The sequence below is a fragment of the Brachycentrus maculatus genome, unplaced genomic scaffold (genome assembly GCF_059751285.1).
Source record: "Brachycentrus maculatus isolate JH-2025_06_01 unplaced genomic scaffold, ASM5975128v1 h1tg000711l, whole genome shotgun sequence".
Taxonomy (NCBI): domain Eukaryota; kingdom Metazoa; phylum Arthropoda; class Insecta; order Trichoptera; family Brachycentridae; genus Brachycentrus; species Brachycentrus maculatus.
Window position 1 is genome coordinate 540336 of NW_028281442.1, and position 24913 is coordinate 565248.

At 32.8% G+C, this 24913-nt stretch overlaps 2 protein-coding genes across 2 annotated transcripts; one reads left to right on the top strand and one right to left on the bottom strand.

Annotated features, from left to right (window-relative positions):
- The first annotated feature begins 5262 nt into the window (after positions 1-5262).
- Positions 5263-11324, top strand: LOC148300474 (putative cytochrome P450 6a14). Its single transcript, XM_088274741.1, has 4 exons — positions 5263-6171; positions 7249-7476; positions 8873-9124; positions 10936-11324. The coding sequence occupies exons 1-4, from the start codon at positions 5304-5306 to the stop codon at positions 11100-11102; spliced, it is 1515 nt and encodes a 504-aa protein (XP_088130867.1). The 5' UTR covers positions 5263-5303; the 3' UTR covers positions 11103-11324.
- A 2185-nt stretch (positions 11325-13509) lies between these two features.
- Positions 13510-24119, bottom strand: LOC148300475 (PI-PLC X domain-containing protein 1-like). The gene is made up of 8 exons (XM_088274742.1): positions 23921-24119; positions 22273-22427; positions 19375-19515; positions 18378-18517; positions 17794-18021; positions 16273-16363; positions 15353-15593; positions 13510-14314 (listed from the first exon to the last, which is right to left on the bottom strand). The coding sequence occupies exons 1-8, from the start codon at positions 23991-23993 to the stop codon at positions 13932-13934; spliced, it is 1452 nt and encodes a 483-aa protein (XP_088130868.1). The 5' UTR covers positions 23994-24119; the 3' UTR covers positions 13510-13931.
- Positions 24120-24913: the final 794 nt, after the last annotated feature.

Here is a 24913-nt window from a genome sequence, read left to right on the forward strand (position 1 = left end):
CAAAAATGGTACATTATGTATTATTAGAAATTACATCTACTTAAATATATATGTATGAATGTATGTATGTTACAAATTTATTACATATTCACAATATTTTTTAGTTGTTTAGTTTAGTTTAGTTCACAAATCTCAGTTTTTTAGTTTAGTTTACAAATCTCGGTTTCTCCACAATGAAGCTATGTTTATATTTTTGACAACTCGACATGGATGAAGGAGAATATAGAAGTTAAGGTATTAACAGGGTATATGATCTGTCATCGGCTAGTTAAAGGATCGCATTACACACGTGTACGTGAACATTCATTCGCCATTCTACCCATGGTTGACAATACTCTACAATTTTTTTTGGAATTCCTACATATATAGGTGACGCTCCATCTCCTGCAATCTCGTGACGCTCCATCTCCAGTGAACTCAAACATAAAAAAGGGTCACGAGATTTATGATATATGTAGGAGTTCCAAAAATTTAAGTAGTGTGGTTGTCAATCATGGGCAGAATTGCTGAATATTACATGTATGTAATAAAGTGATCACTTATCACCAGCCTATGGTCAAGTGATAGGCATACAGCCATAGGTAACAAGCCCTGTTAATAACCAATTCTTCTACATATATTGAGATGTCAAAATTGTATTACATATTATAATGTTATTTATTGTATCGGCATTCACTTTGTGGTAAGACATGGTTGTAATATTCTCAATATTATTAATATTTAAAGCATTTACTTTGTGGCTAGTCATTTTTACTTATTTTTTTATTTTTTTTTTATTACAAAAATGTTAATAAAATTAGTATATAACCACTCACCGAGATTTTTACGTCTACCGGTTTCGAGACGTACCCGTCTCTTCGTCAGGACAATCACTAGCACAGCATGCAAACAATACTACCCTTCACCACCATAGCACCATTTACACACTTAATATTCCTCTAATTAACAACAAAATAAATTTTACATATAGTCCATTGTTTGATTCGACATCCGTTAAACACGATTCGTCAATATCCAATTCGAACCCCGCCCACTCTTTTCATCCTACAAGTATATAAGTTGATTCAATTATAGGTCTAATTTTAATGTACGTTTAACCTCGGCTCGTAACGCATGTCTGTATTGAAAACTATAGTGCATGTTGGTCTTCGGGTCGACCAAAAATCGCATGTGTTAGACATTTTGTGTAGTTTTGAGTGTGTAAATGGTGCTATGGTGGTGAAGGGTAGTATTGTTTGCATGCTGTGCTAGTGATTGTCCTGACGAAGAGACGGGTACGTCTCGAAACCGGTAGACGTAAAAATCTCGGTGAGTGGTTATATACTAATTTTATTAATATTTTTGTAATAACAAAAAAAAATAAGACATGATTGAATTAAAAATAAAACTACCCTTTTTTACCACTCGAGTATTATATTTTAACTATTAGTTTCGGAAGCTACAGATGGTTTTATCTACGGGTTGGAATATAAACAGTTTATATTCAAACCTGTAGATGGAAATATTAGCATCTTATGAAATTAGTCCTTAAAATACAGTGGAACCTTTCATAACGAGCACCTCTCATAACGTGTAATTCGCACAACGAGCAAATAAAATGTGAAAAAGCTGCTTCCTTAACGAGTGACATTTCGCATAAAGAGTTACAGAGAAAAGGCAAATCCCTTTTTCACGACATCCACTTATGAGGGGCGACGCACTAGTCGAAACATTTTTTTTGCTTACCGAGTAAGATTCTGGAACGAATTATGATCGTTATGAGAGCTTCCACTGTAAAATACTCAAGTCAAAAGTTCAAAATATAATTTACATATTATCAACGGGAGTTCGCCCCTGCTTGGCTGTAAGTCACGCACGAGTGTGAAACTGCCAATAAATAAAAAGGGCAATGCAGACAAATAAAGCGTAATAGAGTTATCATTTAAAATATACATCCTTTTGAAGGCAGCACGCAACTGTTGACGATAATTCCGTATTCAGATCTCCCATTGAGGAACAAGAGAGATGATTATCACCAGAGCATTGAGAGGAAACGCAAAATTGGCGGGAAGTAGCAGGCACATCGCCATTTTGTTATTGGACATGACGTTTAAATAACTGTAGCGGTTCGTTACGACTGCTAAATAAATGAGAATATTCCAACATACTTATATGATAACATATTTTTTGTATTAAAAGCATTGATAACTTTGTGGTATGGTCTTCTGCTTCTATGCCCTATCATTCTCAGGTCCGTTCCTGAGAGGTGGAAGACCAGCTATCTCTCCATCGTTTAGGTGGTCTTCCTGGGGGTCTGCTACCTCTTATGCTGCTGTCCGCTGCTATCCTCACCACTCGAATCGAACTCGCTCTTCCCACATGATTTCTCCAGAAACGTCTTCTTTCTCTTCCCCATCGCACAACATCTTCAACATCGCAGATTTTTCTTATTTCATAGTTTCTAACTCTGTCGAGCGCGACATATCGATGTTAGGCCTGCAATGGGTCGTAGAGTCTTCATTTCGGATGTCCTAAGAAGGCTTTTTGTTCTTGCGGTATCGGCTCTTGTTTCTGTGCCGTATGTCAAGATCGGTATTAGGCAGGTCTTATAGATTCTCACCTTACTCTCTTTCAGCATGTATTTATTTCTCCATACAAATTATTTTTAAGCATCCAGCTACAGCAGAGGCCTTGTTTGCTTGCTCTCTTACTTCATTGTAGATGTTATTGCTGCTGGACACTTCGACACCCAAATACTTGAATTGCACAACTTGGTCTATGATTTTATTATTGATTGGAAGTTTGCATCGTACTGGTTGTCTCGAAGTGGCCATGCTCTTTGTTTTGTTTATGGAGATTTTCATGTTAAATCTTTGAGATGAAAGGTGAAATCTATAAAGCAGCCTTTGGAGATCGTCTTCAAAATTGGCAATTAGGACAGCGTCATCTGCATGGTATGCATGTATGTGGTATGGTAATCGTGTAATAGTGGTATTACACAAAGTGAACAATGGATGATAAGGAGAGTGTTTTATATATGAGAATGTTCGAATGGTGAAATATGGAAAGAATGCAAGGATGAGATAAGCATTATCAATAAATTAAGAAGGGTGTACGTGATTATGATCCAGGATTCGGACCTCACATGCAAATGAAAGAGTTTCTACTCAATTAAAAGCTTATTTCATCTCGCCATAGATGTCTCAAGTGAAATTTTAGTGAGCCTATAACTATGAACGTCTTAACCTATGACAGGTCACAAGCTCTGCAAATACCCAAACATCCAGATTCCCCTTCATCTATGTTGAGAAAAATAAGTCACCATGATTTGGACACTCAAGATATTTTGAATAAAAAATTGACTAGTATTATAATTATAGTTTTTTTGACATTTTAAATAATATGTTATATTATCTTAATAAAATAATAATAAAACCCTTATCCGCACCCCAATGGTTCATAGGGCACTGCGTCATATAAACGCAGTGTTATCTTGATCGTTTACACATGAAGGAAAGGTGATCAGCTTCAGGCACCAGTCCAGGGTAATATTGAATAAATATGACAGTGAAAAAATCACTTATATTTATTTTACCCCCCTTGAGAATCGAACCCGGGACCTCCAGAACGGTAGCCAAACGTGCTGACCATTACACTACGGAGGCGGACAAAATATATATATTATCTTAATGTAATAAAAACATTTAAAATTATTTAAATAGTATTACGTACGTAACTACAGCAAAAAATATAAATAATAAAAAAAGTCAATATCAGGGGTCACTATTAAATTGATATAACTCATTCTTGCGTGTATGTATGTGCGTTTAAATGTACTAGTATGTAAGTATGTATAAACGTACATACATGTATACATGAATGTGTAGATCAAAGAAATAATAAACAACATTCCTATTTTTATAAGCTAATCAATTTCAGAAAAGTGGTACTGGGCAGGTCATGTGGCACGTATGTCTGATGATAGATGGAAGGGAAGGTGCTTGAATGGAGGCCTAGAACAGGACGCAGAACCGTGGGTAGGCCACAGACAGGATGGTCCGATGACATTGAGAATGTAGCGAGCCTGCACTGGAAGACCAACAGAGAACTGTGCAAGTCCAAGAGGGAGGCAGTTGTTCAAAACTGGACACAAGAAGAAGGCTGAATGTAATGTACAAGGAACACCATAAGTCTCATAAGCAAGTCTGTTTTTCGGTGTTTGGAAGATTTTTACTTATTGGTGTTTGCTTTGAGGCCTCTTTTTAAGAGGGATAAGTTTCCTGCGATGTCGATTTCCAGCTGTCAATCCACCTCTTTGGTAGCTGTCAGCTTTGGGGTTTGCCATGCAATGCTATTTGGGGAGAGTCTGGATGGTTCCATTCTCCTCACATGCGCATACCACTGTCTTCTTCGTTGCCTTCCCACCTAACGATATCTTTGATCTCGCATATTTCTCTTATCCTGGTGTTCCTTATTCTATCTCGTAGACCCTTGTCAGATATGCTGCTTAGAGTCTTCATTTCTGACATTCTTACCTAGTAACACAGCACACTCTGATAGATTTGCTTCTTGGAAATAATGTGCATTTATTATGTTCAAGAAGTTTCATAAATAAATAAATACATAACCATTTCTTTGTTTTGTCATACTTTTGACCTTATGATAAAAGAAAATGGACCGTTAGATTAGAGTATAAAAATTGCCATGTCATTATCTTTATTTAAAGTACAGCAGCGATACAAACTCGCTACCTTTTCATGTGCCGAAAATTAGCTCTTATTTTTTTGAGAATGTTACTACGAGATGACAAAATTTTGTTAAAAAATATATTTTAATAAAATAATACAATTTGAAAGTAAATGAAAAGAAGTAAATAATATTAAAATGTTGTTTAAACCACATTTATTTATTGTGCTTCTTTCTAATAGGAGAATATATAACTATCATTAACATTGTTGTTTAAAAAAAACTGCGTTGATGCCAATATTTAAACAAAAACCGCCTAGTGTCGGTTTGAACATTGTAAAATGTAATAAAATAACAACTTTGTAATTTTTATGCAATTTTTTCCACATGAATTGTAAAATGTGCCCTCGGCATGGGAACACTCAGTGGGTGCACATTATTGTTATTTGTAATTATGTAAATGATGAAATAAATAAATGTAAAAAAAATAATAAAAAAGAAAATATGTTTTATAATTACCCTGTATGAGGTTCATCTTATCTTATTTGACCTGTATGAATTCATAATATATAAAAATGTATTTCATCGACAACACTCAGTGATTAGTCAAATTTTATCGATTCATATTGCGTTTCAAAATGTTTTTCTTGTCGATCACCTTTTGGATCAAAGCGATATTTTTATTTTTGAGTTGTGTCTTCCTGTTTTATCTATGGATGCAAAGAAAATACGGGTACTGGAAGCGTCGAGGAATATTCAGCCCTCCAGCTAAGTTCCCGTTCGGTCATTTGGGATGCGTCGTAACTCAAAAAGTCCAAATCGGGATACACGCGAAACAGCTGTACGACAAGTACAAGAAACACCCATTGGTTGGCCTGGTTATGTTCTACAAGAAGACAATCTTAGTGAACGACCTAGATTTCGTCAGAAACGTTTTAGCCAAAGATTACCACCACTTCGAAGGGCATGGATTTCAAGTCAACAAAGAAATAGAACCGCTAGGACACAATCTGTTTACCATGGAAGGAGAAGAATGGTCGAAGTGTCGGGCCAAAATGACCCCGGCTTTTAGGCCGAGCAAAATGAAGTTTATGTTTGAAACTATGTCAGATTGTGCGGACGTCATGGTGGATTTCATCAATCAGAATGTCGGGTCTAATAACGTTTTCGATATGAAGGAAATCGTAGCAAAGTTCGCTACGGACGTCATCGGATCCACTGCGTTCGGAATCAATATGAACAGCTTCAAGTACCCTGATGCTGAATTCAGAAAAATGGGGCAGAAGCTATTCTTGCCTGGTGCAGTGAAGTCTCTCGTGGAGACAATGTCCATTACGTCACCGTCAATGATAAAAAATCTTCGCCTGAAAGTATTCAGTCCCGAAGTAGCCAAATTCTTCACTAAAATTGTTCCCGAAACAATCAAGTATAGGGAGGATCAAAACATCGAAAGGAAAGATTTCCTTCAGATTTTGATAGACATGAAAAAGATTGACGAAAAAACAGGTAATATTAAACAAACAGTTATGGCAATATTGAACAAACAATATACAGGTAATATTAAACAAACAGTAAACAGGTATGGGCTGGTCGACGTATGAGGAGCTGAAGAGGACTTCCGAAAAAAGGCGAGAATGGCGAAAGAGATGTCATCTGTTGCTACAGACCAATCCGCAGGATTGAGACCAAAGAAAAAGATTATTTGATTAATTAATTGAGTCGGCAGTCACATTAAAGTAATGTCTATTCATTTTTAATTCAAATTTTACTCGGTTAACCGAGGTATTAATACCACTATTTCTTGAGATCTATTGAGACGTGTTTCCATTCACAGAAAATGACGCGGAATGAATCAAAACACATATCACAGTAGATTTTCAGAAATAGTTGTATTTACTAAGTAAAATTTCAAATTAATTTTTTTTCTTCCTGGCTCTATTCAAATTTATCGTTTTTGTAGACTGTTGGCGTCAGCTCTCCTCGTCCTCAGTTGTAGGTCTTACTATCATGGACAGCGTCACCTAGGCCATGCCTTCAAATCATGTTTTCTTTCTGCAGCATCCATAGATTTATGGTCTTCCTCTAGATGACTTTCGAGGAAGATCCATGAGGATTGCTTGGTTTACAATATGATCAGGTTCTCTGCGTCCTATGTGCCCATACCATCTCAATTGATTTTCTTCTACCTTACTATTGATGTCTGTTACACCCAGACACATTCGAATTATGTTTTCTTCCTTGTTATTTTTTTAAAAAATAATATTTATTATTATTGTTTAATTGTTTTTTTTTTAACGTAACTATTTTTTGTTAATGTAATGTAATGTTTATTATTATTAATGTAACTATTGTTTATTACATCATTTTTTATATGTAAGCTGTACAATTCCCGAATAAATAAAATAAAAATTAAATAAAATAAAACAGCAAATAAAAGGTTAACAGAGAATGTTAAACTGGTAGTACAAAATCGTTAAGATTATTATTTTCCTGGCAATCAAATCAATATTATAAAAAAAGAACAAAAAACATTGCTTTGAAAATCATGAAAAATTCTTGTTATTATTTCGATTCGTTTTTTAGGTGACTCTTTCACTATGACGGAAATAACTTCTCAAGTCTTCTTCTTCTTCCTGGCCGGTTTCGAGACATCGTCAACTACAGCTAGTTACGCCCTTTTGGAGATAGCCAAGAATCGTGATGTTCACGATAAACTGAGGGCTAAAATAGACGAGGTAGTCAAAAATTGTGGGGGGAAAATCACTTATGAAGTATTGAATGATTTCACTTATCTAACGCAAATTATTGAAGGTACGTACATATAATATATAATTTATTTACAACATTTTGAGTGTGTCCAATTACTTATTCACGAATTTGGATTTTCTCCAATTATAGCAGTTATTTTCCATATTAATTTTTGACATCTCAACAAAGATGAAAAATAATATGGAAATCTGCCTCCAAAATGTCACCCCCAGTTATTTTTGTTACGTGGTTTTGAATAATAAAAACGTATTTATAAATATCAAATATTTATTGCACAAAAACAAAAAAGAGAATGTAAAGAAATAAATTAGATATCCTCACTGGTCTTTGCCTTTTTCGCTACATTTTTCTCGCTTTCACCTGTAGGCCGTTTAGAAAAAAACATGTCCAAGGAGGTTTGTTTCTTCCTCCCTCTCAGAATGTTCCGGAAATGAGTTAGGCAAGTGTCATTAAAAAGGTCAGATGCACGACCTGTTGCAACTTTTTCTGGGTGTTTTTTTTCCACGAACTGTGAAACTCTCTCCCACATTCCTAAGATCTCCTTTATCTCACTTGTAGAAATAACCTCCTCCTCTGACTCCTCAAAACCAATTTCTTGCATAACCTCAGTATGCTGCTGTGACTGTAACTCTTGTATCTCCTCAGTCGTCAGTTCCTGGGTGTGCTCCTCGATGAGCTCGTTCACGTCTCTCTCTTCCACCTCTAGACCCATGGATTTCCCCAGAGATACAATCTCATTCTCTACTGAAACACTCGTATCTCGAATTTTGCTCGTAACTCAAAGCAAAAAATCACTTGCTCGTCGGCTCGTATCTCGAAAAACTCGTATGTTGGGGCACTCGTATGTCGAGGTACCACTGTATATGTATATATTTATATATATGGTTCAATTTCAAAACACAATGGTGAGATGAAAGAAGCATTTTATTGAGCAAATACTCTTTCATTTGTATGTGAGGTGAATCCCGAATTATAATCGCATACATGAGAAACGCTAGAAAATATCCTTTACATTTTATTATTTTAGCTTATTTGACCAGTTTAATAAAAGAGCTCAATAAAAAGCTTCTTTCATTCAGAGATAAGCATCATCGATAAAATTAAGAAAGATGTGTTTATATGGTTTGGACATGTGGAACGAATGAGTGAAGAAAGAACGATAAAAAAAATTTATGATGTGAATGTAGTTGAAATAGGAGTAGAGAAAAGGCCAAGAAAAACTTGGCATGATCAAGTATTTAAAATACTTGTTGTGAGCAGAAAGTGTGAGAGATGCATGAATGTGGAAGAGGCGATAATTGCTTGCAATGACAGAGTGGTGTGGCATTCTATTAATGTAAAACAGCGTGATGGTTAGTTAGTTTTTTTTGTAAATATTAAAATTTCTTTTTTTCCCCCATTTTTTATAATGCACCAATTATTTTTATCGTATTTTCAGAGACACTGAGGATTTACCCTCCACTTCCGTTTTTGTTCCGGTATTGCAGCAAGGACTACAAGTTTCCCGGAACAAACGCAGTCATAGAAAAGGGCACTCTAGCACTCATTCCGATACTCGGCATCCAGAGAGATCCGGAAATATATCCGAATCCGGCTAAATTCGACCCGGAAAGGTTTAGTGCTGAAAATGTCAGGCAAAGACACCCCTACGCACATGTTCCATTCGGAGAAGGGCCACGAGTGTGTTTGGGTATGTTTTTTAAACATTAATTTAAATAAATCGACTTCAATCTTTTAAAAACTAAAAAAAATAAAATAACCTTGTTTAACCACTTTTTAAAAATTGGTTAAAACAAAGTTGCTTTTATTTTATAAAGTTTATAAAATGTGCCACAAAGTATCTGCGAAAAACATTCAAGAAATCAATCTTTTATATTCGTTGAGAAACAAATTAGTGAAAAGTATAAAAATCTTCTTGTAAGTACATAACTATGATATCCGCTTCACTCACAACGAAGGTTTTTTTTAGATGGGAGTTGCATTTATTATTCACCTTGCTAATTATGTACAAGGTTCATACATCATTTAGTGAATTTTGTTTTTTCTAACTTAAAAAAATTTGTTTTATTTTAATCTATGTTGGGACACAATGAAGGGTTGATGGTCCCAAGGGTGAACAATAAATATGCAAGTAGAACACTGTAATACATTGTTCAGAGTATTTTAAATTTGTTCCCGGGGAAGATAAGAGGGCAAACTAAAATACGTAGCACAGAGAAAATAAAGGAACGTGTAAATGATCAGGGCTTAATATTGTATAAAAGCAAATTAGTTAGTATTTTTATTTATTTTGTTATGTGTGTTTTATGTTAAAAAATGTGTCATATTTTATCCAATGTTTAATAATAAATAATAAAACCCTCATCCGCACCCCAATGGTGCATAGGGCACTGCTTCATATGAACACAGTGTTATCTTGATCGTTTACACACGAAGGAAAGGTGATCAGCCCTCCGCTTCAGGTCCAGGGTAATATTGAATAAATATTAGAGTGAAAAAATCACTTATATTTATTTGACCCCCCCTGGGAATCGAACCCGCGACCTCCAGAACGGAAGCCGAGCGTGCTGACCATTACACTACGGAGGCGGACGAAATGTTTAAAAATATCCAAAGTTTAAAAATGAAAATTTAAACAATTGTTTAATTTCTTTATAAAATTAATTTACTTTATTTTCACCACTTTTTTTAATAATACAATTCAACCTACCGGTTTCAAAAATACATTGTCATTCAAGAAATTTTTAAATTTAATACGATTGTTTCATAAATTAATTTGGCAGTCAATTTGTGGTTCTTTGATAAAAAATTCTATCTATTTTGATAAAAAAGTAATATATATATATATAATCATTTTACTCGAATATTGAGATACGTGTTTCGATGCATTCAACATCATTATCTAAAATGGATGATTCACTTCATTATTTAAAATGGAAAAGTACCACAAAAATATTGCTAAACCAATTAGTTTTAAAACAATAGATTTATTTTTATTTATTTATTGATTTGGCATTTAATTTGTAGAACTCCATTTTAATTTATGTATTAATTTTAAATCAAACACAGATTTTTTGAGTCTACTAAGTTGTATTTTATTAACAAAAACACATAAAAAATTATATTGACATTCGTTTGATAATGCCCTAACAAGGCGAAACAATTGTCACAATATAATTATTTTTATGTGTTTTTGTTAATAAAATACAACTTAGCAGACTCAAAAAATCTGTGTTTGATTTAAAAATTTATACATACATTTATTTTTTATTATGTCGAACCTGTTTTTTTTTTGTTGATGCTCTTATATTCCCAGTATACAAAAGCTTTTTACCGTATCCTCATACTTCAACGTCCCAAGGACACAACTCTCAAATTTAGGTTATGTTTTTCATACAGTGTTTGATAATGACATAGAATACATCGAAGCACGTGTCACAATATATTGTAATAATAAGTGGTATTTACCGAGTAATTTTTTAAAAATATTTTTGATTTCAGGAAGCAGATTTGGTATGCAGCAAGTGAAGTTGGCTGTCATGAAGCTGTTGTTAAACTTTGATGTCGATCTGTGTGACGAGACTTTCCTACCCTTAATTTTCGAACCGCGAGCGTTCCTGTTACAGACTAAGGGAGGGTTGAATTTGAGGCTAACACGAAGAAAATAAAATGACAACTCTTACCTGTCAATCAACCAATACGAACCGGATATTGAAGTTTGGTTTGAACAGTGGTATTCCGGTAAACAACTAAAAAAACAGCCGTAAAAATGTTAATTTTCTAATTATATTTTATAATACTATTAAAATAATTAATGAAATAACCAATGACAATGGACATTATTAATTATATATCATTAATCTATACCTAATTAAATGATTTTTCCTTTTTTCCAATTTTTTACTATTCCTGATTCTAACATCTGTAACTAACTGAGTTTTACACCTAACCCCTGCTAAACGCCAAATATTAGCATGATTGCGAATTGTTTGTATTTATTAGTCTTGAAGAAGAAACTGTTTACTTCAAATCTGGTCAGCGGTATATTACAATCAACTATTTAATTTATATAAAACTTAAATAGCCTTATTTTTCATGTGTTTTTGTTAATAAAATACAACTGAAGTAGACTTAAAAAATCTGTGTTTGATTTAAAATTAAAACACAAATAAATAGCCTTGTTTAAGTCTGTTTAATTGAAAAAGTAATAGTAATAAATGAAATTATTATACATTTTTAATAAACATCTGATTAAATGATTTATTAAGATAAATGATTTTATTAAATTTTTATTAAAACCGACAATTTACCTGCGGGAAATTGGGGTGATAGTTATTTTTTTCAATAAAAATAAAGGTCTTTTATTCCTGAATAAAATACGTATATTTCGAAAAATAAGCTTTTCTTGAGGGCAAAAGTCGTCTCCTGTGCTTTATTTTTTTGGTAGGATGATTTACGAACAGGATAATCATTGTAACAATAAACCATAAGTAAAATTAACATTTTATTTTATACAAACTAAAATATATAACACATTTCGCTCACTCCTTTCAAGAACGTCATAAATAAAAATCGTTAATTTTCAGTTGTGCATGTTTTCAGAATACCTAGAAAATGTACTATATCTCAGCAAAAGCGGCATATTTTTAACTTAATATTTACCCGCTACAGGGCTGAAAATGTTTTTTTTGCATTTTGAAGAAAAGATATTGTTTAATTATTTTTTTAAATATACCTACTTAATATTTTTAAAATGGAGAAAAAACCTTCATGTTTTACCTAAAAAGATCTGTTGCACAGTAAAAAGTTCAATAAGTAGCTTGATATTTATTTTTTATACATTGTATTATATTTTTGAACTTTAAAAATGTTCTCCTGAAAAATCAAGTTTTTTGATTTATGACGTTCTTGAAAGCAGAGAGCGATTTGTTAAGTTCACGGTAAACATATTAAAATAAAATTATGTATCTACTCGTATATCACTCTTAAAGTTATCAAGTCTTGTGTAAAGGTATTGATTTCCAATTTTTAAGTTTTGTGCCGTTTTTAAACGTACCTTTACGTATTATTCTTTCACTTCCTTTTGTTAAATGGACTAACACAGTGATAGATATTAAATTTAAGGTCTGCAATGGTTTAGTTATTAATATAATTTAAATAGAATTTTACTAAAAAAAGTAAAAAAACTGTTAATCCTGTCATTACAAAGGTAGAAAAATATTTAAAGTATATATTGTAAATTGTATTTCTTTTTCTTCCTAGCTCCATTCCAATTTATCGTCCTGGTAGACTGTTGAAGTCAGCTCTCCCCGTCCTCAGGTTGTAGGTTCTTCTGTCATGGGCAACGTCACCTAGGTCATGCCTTTGAATAATGATTTATTTCTGCAGCATCCATGAATTCTTTGGTCTTCCTCTAGATGCCTTTCAATGAAGATCCATGGCGATTGCCTGGGGTTTACAATATGATCAGGTTCTTTGCGTCCCATGTGCCCATACCATCTAAATTGGTTTTCCTCTACCTTATATTTTCCTCTCTTGATGTCTGTTTCACCCAGGCTTCCACGAATGCGTGAACTCTTTATTTTGACTTTCAGGATATTATTTCTTGCATTTAAAGGAACCATAAAGTTAAAGCTATAAAAAATATTTTATGAACTAGATTATAATAATAAATTGTATTTATTTAGAAGATTACTGTAAAAATAACTAAGAAAAATATATGAAGAGGTAGATTTAATATTTATAATTTGATAAATGAAATATCATTTGCGTGTATCTTTGTTTTGGTTGAAAACCAAATGAATTATGAATTTACAACATTTTGAGTGTGTCCAAATACTTGTTCACAAAATCTCTAGTGAAGTTCTAGTGATTCAAGAACAAGGTTTCTAAATTGGTTCATATATATAGAACTTCCAAGAATTTGAGTAGTGTGGTTGTCAATAATGGGTAGAATTGGTGAATGTTACACGTGTGTAAAGTGATCACTTAAACCAGCCTATGACGGTCGTCAGCCCCGTAAATGCCCAGACTTCCATATTCTTCTTCATCTTTGATGAGATGTCAAAAAATAATATGAATTATGTATTATATTTACCCTAAAATTTTAATACAACATGTTTAATCGTAAACCCATGTTTTAAAATAAAATAAAATAAAACATTTGTAATGTTATACATATTTTACGAATGTCCACATCTGAAATAATCTTGCATTTACTATACTTATATATCAATGTATTTTTACATTTTGATATGTTAAAATAGATGAAGAAAAATAAAGAAGTCTGGGTATTTACAGGGTTTACGATCTGTGTTCTAGATGTTATTTTAAGTTCTGTGTTGAGCGATCGCTTTATACACGTATAACATTCACCAATCTACCCATGATTTATACATACACTAGTCAAATCTCTGAAGTTTTGCTTATTCTTTTATTGAGGTCAAAAGCCCTATAAATTCCAAGACTTCCATATTCTTTTTAATCTATATTGAGTCTCAATTTCGTCCGATTATAAATCTTCCAACTTCGTTGATAATTTTCCCCTTCCTGGAATTGAGATGCACCATGACTTCTACCAGATTGTTCCCCATGTAGAAGTCACTAGACACAATATTTGCTACGTTCCACCAGCTGTGCTGGACCCAGGATGTGAGGTTCCTGTTGATGAGGTCTGCGTTCTTCCTCAGGCTGCCTTGGAGCAGGACCACGTCCAGGGAGGTGGGCGTGGTCTGCGCCATGGCGGACCACAGGGGCGTGACCCCAGGAGCTTGCGGACGGTAAGGGTTTCGCATGACCCCGTCCAGGTATATCTTCAACTGGTAGGGGTCGTTTGTATTGCCCCACATGTGCTTCGCCCTAGGCCACAGCCAACGATTTTCTGAAATAAAATAAAAACACAAAATTACGACAACATTTTGAGTATGCCCAAATCCTTGTTAAATTTTTGGAAGTCATATATCGTATCGTAGTCGTAGAGGAGAAAGTGACCAACTAACAAAACATAAAATGTTCAGGAGGGACATCAAAGTCACTTTTGCTTGGCAAGAAAATAAACATCAATGCAGTTAGTCATTTTTAACAAGTCAATATAAGTATTATACTTCCAAGTTTTAAATACTTTGGAATTTTTTTCAGGGCAATATTAAGCTAGTAAGATATCAAATAGTCAATGATCACGTTTTTGTAAAAAATGCACTTGGTTACTTTCTCCTGTATGACTACGATATAGTTGAGTTGGTTTCATGTGTAAGTTCTAGGCAGCTTCTATGGTTGTCGAGGCGCTGTTTAGAGCTGCCCAAGACAAGGACAATTACTTCAATTATTGCAATTAATCAAAGTGTTTCAAATAAATACCAGAGGTTTCATTTGACTTAACCCACTATTTTCATAATTATAACACTTTTAACCCTTCACAAAACATGAAATTTCACAAAAATGGGCCGGGCACTGGGGAAGTTTAATGAGTTTTCGGCCGAGGCTCAAAGAGTTAAGTGATATGCAAAGTCTGGGGAATCTCACTCAACACACACAAAACAAAAATAAGTGATCACTTTATACACGTATAACACTCACCATTCTACTCTCATGGGTAACATAGTACTTAAAGACACCTATAATGACATAAAATATCTTTAAAAAATCGACTATTTTTTGGTATCTCGCCAGAACAGAGACGGTTCGTAAGTTAAAAAATCTATTTTTTTTAAATTAATGCAAACACTGTACGGCGTTTGAAAATGATGCGGAATGCATCGAAACACGTGTCACAGTAGATTTTAAGAAATAGTGGTATTTATTATGAAAAACATTAATTAAAAATGGATAGATTTTACCACAAAGTGACTGCCGAATCAATTGATGAAATTTAAAAAATCTTATTTCAATGCGACTGATCGATTAATAATGAAAATCTTACGATTAGTGACTGAACCGTCAGGATATCCAATTATCAATCTCTTCCCTGTCCTCAATATTTGAGAAACGGTAGGTCCAACAATTTCTTTGGAAGGTACGGACTTGGCTTCTTCAAATCCAAGAATGTGGTTTCCAAACTCCCTCTTCAGGACCTCAAGTAATATATTATGTCTTTCGGAGATAATGGTGTCATCGGATTGGTAGAACCCAAATGGGAGTTGATGAATATCCAGGATTACAACCTGTCAAAAAAAACAACAATATTTCATCAAGTTGTCACGCGTGGGTTAAAAAAATAAAAAAATAAAATATTGGATTTTTAAAAACCTTGATTTACGTAGTTTTCTAGGAATTGAAAGATGGATGTATTTATAAAAAAAAAAAGAGTGGATGCTCTGAACATAGTGAATGGTGCTCTGAAATCAGTTGTAGCACAAGAAAGCCGAGAAAAGTAAACTAATATACTGTGTGGTGGTGAAGTATGGAGTTGGCAAAAGAAGGATGAAAATAGACTGAATGTAGTCAAAATGCTGTCTCTCAGTGCCGCAAAACGATGAATGATAGATGCTCGAATGATGATATAAGGAAAAATGTAAGGCATAAGCATTGTCGATAAAATTAAGAAATATGAGATGGTTTAGACATGTGGAACGAATGACTGAAGAAAGAACGGTAAAACAATATTTGAAGAGAATGTTTTTGGAAATAGGAACAGGGGAATACTGAAAAAAACTCGGCATGAACAAGAACATCAAATACTTGGGCATGGTTAGGTCAGAAGTTGGAATAGTCGGTGGGTATGTATGATGAGATGCGGTAATGAGCTGGTGAAGAATGTTTGCAAAGACAGAATGGTGTGACGTGTTCTCTCTGCCTGCCCCTGCGGGAGAAGTGGTTTGATAGTGAGTTAGCCTGAAATACCTCGTCTGTAGTTGCATCCAGGAACCTTCGTATATCTTTAAGCAGTGGAAGCAATCGAGTTACTCTTATCATATTGTGATTCAACCATAACCTGGAAAGTGATTAATTACATGTTTAGTGATATAAAGTGTGTCTCTTTTTCTGTCTGAATACCAATTAATGTTTTTTTCTTCTATTTCTTTATTGTTTTGTAATCTACAAGGAAGTATTGGCTTGATGTAGTCAACAATTGGACGTATTATTAGTGATTGTGACGATAAGTATTCATTAATTTCATGGTTGAGATAAGCGACTGCTCAGCTTAGTTGAAAAGCACATAACCGATAATCTAATGACTTTGGTTCATGTCCCGGTTTGAACGCATAATGATTAAGGCCAAACTCGCATTATTAAAACTCAGTTGGCTTCCGGCAATTCATAGAGCCGAACGTCTGGTCAAGCCAATTTTTTTAAGAATACATGTTGGATTTTTTTGTTTGTTTTTTAGAATACATATATGTATATTGATAAAGTATTTTTATAATTTTTTTATAACTCATTACCTTTCAATAACTTTTTTCTTTTCAAAACCATTTAATAAATTCGAAGAAAAACTTATTTTTTCAATACAAAAAGAAACAGAAACAATTACGACAAATGTTACCTGGGTTTAAAGAAAATTAAGTTACGACCTAACGAATACTGGGCCTTAACAACAGTTAAATACAAAACTGTTGTTGATGTTACAAATGTTCTCATCAACGTTTATCAGAACATCTGTAGTTCTCGAAACTAGTCGTGTTTTTATTAATAATCTCAAAAGTGGTGTTAGATATACAATACAAGTGTTTTATTTTTATGTTTTAATCATGTTATTCCACAAAATTAATGCAAAAAATTATTTAGATTTATTTTATTTTTCAAAACATATTACATATGTATGTATATATATATATATATATATATATATATATATATATATATATATATATATATATATATATATATATATATATACATATATATATATATATATATATATATATCTATATATATATATATATATATATATATATATATATGTATATATATATATATATAAAAAAATATAAATATATATATATATATATATATATATATATATATATATATATATATATATATATATATATATATATATATATATATATATATATATATATATATATATATATATATATATATATATATATATATATATATATATATATATATATATATATATATATATATATATATATATATATATATATATATATATATATATATATATATATATATATATATATATATATATATATATATATATATATATATATATATATATATATATATATATATATATATATATATATATATATATATACCACTACGGAGTCGGACATAAGAAAATATGACTAAATACTACATATATATCTTTCCATAAAGTATTTTTTCAGATCATTTATTTTGGATCCCCAATTCATCCTGATTCTTTAAAGTAGAAGAAATTATGCGACTTACGAATCTGCAATATCTGCCCGGGGGTTGAAGAGGCTCTGGAAGTTGTTGTAGTAGCCGATCCTGAAGTCCAGGTACCTGATCCCAGACACGAGCTGGGTCCAGATGCTCCTGTCCTGGCAGAGCACAAACTGCGAGAGCATCGTTCTGTAACTTCCGTAGGAATACGCGCCCGCATTATGCGTTCCTGGTATTAGAAGTCTCGATATTGGTACATTAGCAATCTGATTTCTAAAAAAATAAAAACAGCTATTCATCACACCGCTTCTCCACAGAGGTAGGCAGAGAGAATAGAACGCCAGACCAAGCTGACTTTGCAAACAATTTTTGCCTCTTCCATATTCATTCATCGTCTCATTGGAACTTCTAGAAGTTCCCAGAATTTGAATACTGTGGTTTTCAATCATGGGTAGAATTGGTGAATCTTACACGTGTGTAAAGTGATTAATTAAACCAACATGTGACGGTCGTAAGCCCTGTAAATGCTCAGACTTCCATATTGTTCTTCATATATGTTGATATATCAAAAACGAATGTAATACAAAGTGAATATTGATTGAGATGATGATATTGAAGTTATCACTTACCTAGTATCAGCCATCCACGTGGGATGATACTTTAAACAGTTGGTCTTCAATAGCTTGTTGTCCCTAAAGCTGGCAATCCAGAAAGGGAAACATTGAGCGCCGCTTGATAATAATGCGTTATTCCTGTATTTCACTGATCCCTGAAAAACATCTTACTGAACATGCATGCGAGTTGATAATTCTCATAATTCATTAGGTAATTCTCACAATTAATTTATTCTAATAACACGAAGAGTCTCTATTTAAGAGAATTGTCTGCAGGTAGGATGGTAAGGAAAGGGAAGGTAGTTGTGAGAAGCACATCACAGTCGGACCAATTGAAATGAAATATTTCTTAAATTAATTTTGTGATTAGCGAGAATCGAACCCGCGATGCCTGTTTCACAGTGAAGCGTCTACCCAACCACGCCACAATGCTTGTCTAACCTTTTTTTTAAATATTAATTTTTTTTGGTAACGTTTTAATAAAATATCATTTAATTCATTTGCTAGACATTTCTACTTTCAACATACATATCTTAATACTGGTTACACTGTTTCTCTCCAAAAAAAATCTTATTCTTTAGTGGGACTTACACTCATTGTTTATTATTTAAAATTATAGTATTATGTACTATTTATTTTGTACTATTTTTTATTTTTTTAAATGTCGATCAACTTATAAAAAAGGCTTATAAATTTATGTTTTAGAATTTTAATACCTTCTTTTTTCCTTATAATATATCTGTATGAAGGTTATTGAAATATTTGGATACCAAATATTTGAAGTTAATTCTCATAATTTATTAGCTAATTTTCACAATTCATTGGTTGATTCTCACAACTCACTTTATAATTCTCACAATTTACATGGTAATTATCATAATTCTCACAATTCACTTTATAATTCTCACAATTTATTTTATGATTTTCATAATTCTCATAATTCACTTTCCAATTCTCACAATTAACTTTAAAATTCTTATAATTCTCGCAATTCATTTGGTATTTTTCTTACTTTTCTGGTCCACTCTGGTGCTAGTTGGAGTAGTCCCAGGGATACTTGAGTGACGTGGTAGTTCCATTTGTGGTCTACCACATTCACTACCTCCAACGGCTGGGCTGATGGCGTCTCCGGATCGACATTGAATAAGGCAACCTAAAAAAAATCATTATTATTTTTTTGTTTGTTTTGATTTTACCACAAAGTGACTGCCGAATCAATTTTTTTCATCATTCAAACCCTTATCCGCACCTCAATGGTGCATAGGGCACTGCATTATACAAACACAGTGTTATCTTGATCGTTAACACATGAAGGAAAGGTGATCGGCCCTCCGCTTCAGGTACCAGTCCAGGGTAATATTGAATAAATATTAGAGTGAAAAAATCACTTGTATTTATTTAAACCCCCTGGGAATCGAACCCGGGACCTCCAGAACGGTAGCCAAGCGTGCTGACCATTACACAACGGAGGCGGACTGCCGAATCAATTAATGATTTTTTTTTGTTATTCATCTGTATCGAATGATGCTGTAACATCTGAATAATGCTGCGTTTTCTTGATCATAAATTACGCGAGTTCAAGGTGATCTCATGTCAGTCCAGGGTAACGTCTTCAAAAAGTCACACTGATAAAACTTCTTCTTTTACTTTGTTTCTTATCGTTACATTAATTTACAAATAATTACATCTACATAAACAATACTATAAGATAAGAAGATAATTTGTTTGATAAGTCTACGATGTTTACAAAGGAATACTACAATAGAAAAAAGTTAATCCTGTTGTTGTACAAATAATACAAATACAAATAATACAATCTCATTAATTGATCGACAGTCACTTTGTGGTAATATTTATCCATTTTAAATTAAAGTTTTACTTTTAAAATACCACTTTTCCTCAAAATCCATTGTGACACGTCGGCTGTCCAAACTTAAAACACAGTAAGGAATATTTCTTTGTAGAACGTTTTTTTGCATTTTTGGACTAAGTAAAATCTACATAGTCCAAAAATGCAAAAAAACGTACTACTAAAAAATGTCCCTTACTGTGTTTCGAGTTTGGACAGCCGACGTGTTTCGATGCATTTCGCATCTGCAAGGACACAACTAAGACGAAGCTTCACATTTGGTGTTAGAAAATGATGCGGAATGCATCGAAACACGTGTCACAATACATTTTAAGAAACAGTGGTATTTTTCGAGTAAAATTTCGTGTCAGGTGTGTGTCGGGTTGTGGTCCCGTGTTCAGTGTCGTGGACTCTTAAGTCAGAGTTTCTCGGTTCGAACCCACTCTACCATAATTTGATTCCTATTTCTAATAATGAAATAGTATGAAATTGAAATATTGGTGTAAATAATAAAAACACGAATAATTTACTTTAAAAATTAACTTCATTAAAATATGTAATTATCTAACAAATTTTTTTAAAAATATATGTTACAATACAATGACATGATTTAATTTTTGATTGAATACATTTTAATGACGGGGCAGATTTTTAAGGCTCTTCCTATCAATTTGCTTACATAAATATCAAAACGTATCATTACGTAGTTCCTCAGTCCATATTTTCAAACTAATTTGTATGCAAAGCACACTAATTTCATAGAACATATATTTTTTCGGACAATGCTTGTATTATTTCCTCCTCGTGACGACTTTGAAGCGTCATAATTCGGAATAAATTATTATTGTTTTGGCATTAACTTTGTGGAATAACATATACAGGGTGTCCCATAATCCAACGTATTCTTTTTAAGGGGTGTAAGGCCAGCTTATGACTCACAAAAAATGAAAATATGACCTCTTTAAAAGTGCCTTAGTTCTTGAGATATTTTCACTTTTATCAGTATTGTGAAACATAAATTAGAATAGATTTATATTATCCACTGACACTTCGTGATGGAATTGCATTTTTAATTTATTATTAGATTAAAACCAATATTTTTAGCTTTTCCACTTTTTTATTTGATGATGATGTCGGTAACGACGAAACCCGGTCGCTGGTCAAATAAAAAAGTGGAAAAGCTAAAAATATTGGTTTTAATCTAATAATTAATCATAAATTAGAATCCTAAAATATGAAAATTTGAAGAAGTGACCCTCAAAAAATTGATTTAAGGGGTAGATTTTCGGAAAATTCATGAAATACATCGGTATTATCGAATACGTACTCAAATACATGAATGTAGTCAAGTCAAGAGGATGTGTATGAGGAGATGCATGAATGCAAAAGAGATGAAAATTGTTTAAAAAGACAGATTGGTGTGGCGTTCTATTCTCTCTGCCTATGTCTGTGGGGAAGCGACGTGAAGCACTTGTAAATATGATACCAATTTTTAAGTCAGTTAAAACACGTCTAGTTTCGAGAACTACAGATGTTCTCAACAGGCAAAAATACAAACAGCTTGTGGAATAATTTGTTATGATTTGTAATTAACTTGGTCGAATAACATGATAAGTGATTTATAAAAAAATAAAAATACTTATACTTGAGCACTTTTTGAGGTTATTAATATAAACTACTTCGTAGTAACAACTAAGTTTTTTGTATTTTCACCTGTTGATGAGGAGACAGGTACATGAAACGCAATACTGTAATTGTGATCTTATTTATTAACATCTCAAAAAAGATGAAGAAGAATATGGAAGTCTGGGAATTTACGGGGCTTACGACCGTCATCGGACCGTCATCAGAGTTCCATATTCTTCATCATCTTTGTTGAGATGTAAAAAAATAATATGATTAATATCTCCTATAATTGCAGATAATCCAGATTTGTGAGCAAGTACACTCAAAATGTTGTAATCATGTTCAAGATAACACTGCACCGATACGTTGCAGTGCCCGATGCAGCATTGGGTTCGTATAAGGATTATAAGGATACAAGGGATATATAATTCTTACCCGGTTCGGTATTTCTGATTCAGGAACACCAGCGCAGAATGTGAGGTCCCAATTTAACTCCAATTTATCGTCTGTAATTGGATCCCTTTTCCAGTTTTTAGTTACAAGAGAAGACACGGTCAAGAATATGAAGCCACATTCTGATGGGGAAGAGTCTGGAAGAAAAGGAAAACGTGAAAAGAATATCGTTTAATTTCATTAAAATATATAGTATATATTATTTTTCGACATCTCATAGAAGATGAAGATGAATATGGAAGTCTGGGCATTTATGGGACTGACGGCCGTCATAGGCTGGTTTAAGTGATCACTTTACACACGTGTAACATTCACTAATTCTTTTATGTATTGATTTTAAATCAAACGCAGATTTTTTGAGTCTACTAAGTTGTATTTTATTAACAAAAACACATAAAAAATTATATTGTGACAATTGTTTCGCCTTGTTAGGGCATTATGCCATAAACGCCAAATCAATAAATAATTCACTAATTCTACCCATTGTTGTTAATAATATGTTAATAATTTTACTAAATAACCACTCACCGAGATTTTAATGTCTACCGGTTTCGAGATGTACCCGTCTCTTCGTCAGGACAATCACTACCACAGCATGCAAACAATACAACCCTTCACCACCATAGCACCATTTACACACTTAAAACTACACAAAATGTAGGTGTGTAAATGAGGCTATGGTGGTGAAGGGTGGTATTGTTTGCATGCTGTGGTAGTGATTGTCTTGACGAAGAGACGGGCACGTCTCGAAACCGGTAAACATAAAAATCTCGGTGAGTGGTTATATACAAATATTATTAACATTTTTGTAAAAAAATATATATTTTTTATTTATTTAATATAGTTACATTTTAAAGTACAACATAATACAATTTCTAAACATTTACATATGGTCAACTTATAGTTTTAGATTCGCTGTGCCTCTCTAAAAAAGAGACTGAGCTCTTGTGCTTAGAGAAGGACTTACACTCAAGGTTTAATGTTTTATATAATTAATGGTATAATATGTAGTCTTTTTTATATATTTTTTCTAGATTTATATTTAATAAGCATTAATTTTTTTCTTAAGAATTTTTATGTCTTCATCTTATTTTAATATCATATCTTCAATTCATATCATATCTTCAACTGTCCGCCTCCGCAGTGGTAATGGTCAGCACGCTCGGCTACCATTCTGGAGGTCCCGGGTTTGATTTCCAAGGGGATTAAAATAAATATAAGTGATTTTTACACTGTGACATATATTCAATATTACCCTGGACTGGTACCTGGAGCGAAGGGTTGATCACCTTTCATTCATGTGTAAACGATCAAGATAATACTGCGTTTATATAACGCAGTGCCCTATGCGCCATTGGGGTGCGGATAAGGGTTTTATTATTATTTTCTTCAAGAATTTTTATAATTTAATATATTTACATTTTCATTTATAACACAATACATTTGAATCATTTATACATATGGAGAACTTTTATATTTCGATTCGCTGTGCCTCTCCATAAAAGAGACTGTGCTCTTGTGCTTGGAGAGGGACTTACACTCGTGGTTTAATGTTATATAATAAAAGATATAATAGTTTTTTTTGTATATTTTTTCAAGATTTAAATGTATAAATAATAATTTCACTTACTGTATTCAAGTTTTGTATTGCATACGTCAGCAAGAAGTATCAGGATAACAGCAAAATTTAATCTTGAAATCATTTTCACTGATATTTAAGCGATTACGCAGTCACATCACTACCGGAGAACAGATCTCGACTCACAGTTCGTAGCGGTGATTTCCCTATATATCATCACTTGCATTGTTACAGATAAGGTGCTCACTGATTACATATGATGTAATACACTAGTACACACACGTATGGAGGTGTTTAAAAATGCATTCTAGTGCATTTTGTGCTCTGATTTTTCCACAAATAACGAAAAAATTATGAATATGACGAAAATATAAAAAAATCGTAGTTTTGTGTTAAATTCATTGAAAAATATAATGAAATGATAAAAAAATGCTTCTTTTATGTCAAAAATTTTAATACTGTGAAGGAGAATATATACTTTTTATTAAATTAATTTTTTCGTTTACTTTATCACTTACTAACTTCCCCTGGGTAGGCAGAGAGAATAGAACGCCATACCACCCTGCCTTTGCAAACATTCTTCGTCTCTTCCACATCCATGCATCTCCTCATACATACCCGCCGATTATATGGACTCCTAACCGGGACGCTTTCAAGTATTTGATGTACCTGATTGTGCCAAGTTTTCCTCGGTCTTCTTCTGATTCTTTTATCAACATTTACCTCATAAATTTGTTTGTCCGTTCTTTCCCCATACGTTCAACATGTCCAAACCATCTCAATACACCTTTCTTAATTGTATCGATAATGCTTATCTCAGCCTCGCATTATTTCCTTATTTCGCAAAAAAAAATTGATTTTTTTTTGTGCTAACAGTGCTAATATTTTTTTTTGTCATTTATGAAGTTAATCGGAATGTAAAGGATTATTGGATTTATCATAATTGATTGTTATTTTTATTAATTTTGAGGAAAGATTAGCGATAAAGATAACATAACAATAACATAAAAATAACGCATTTTAACAATTTGATGACGCATTAAT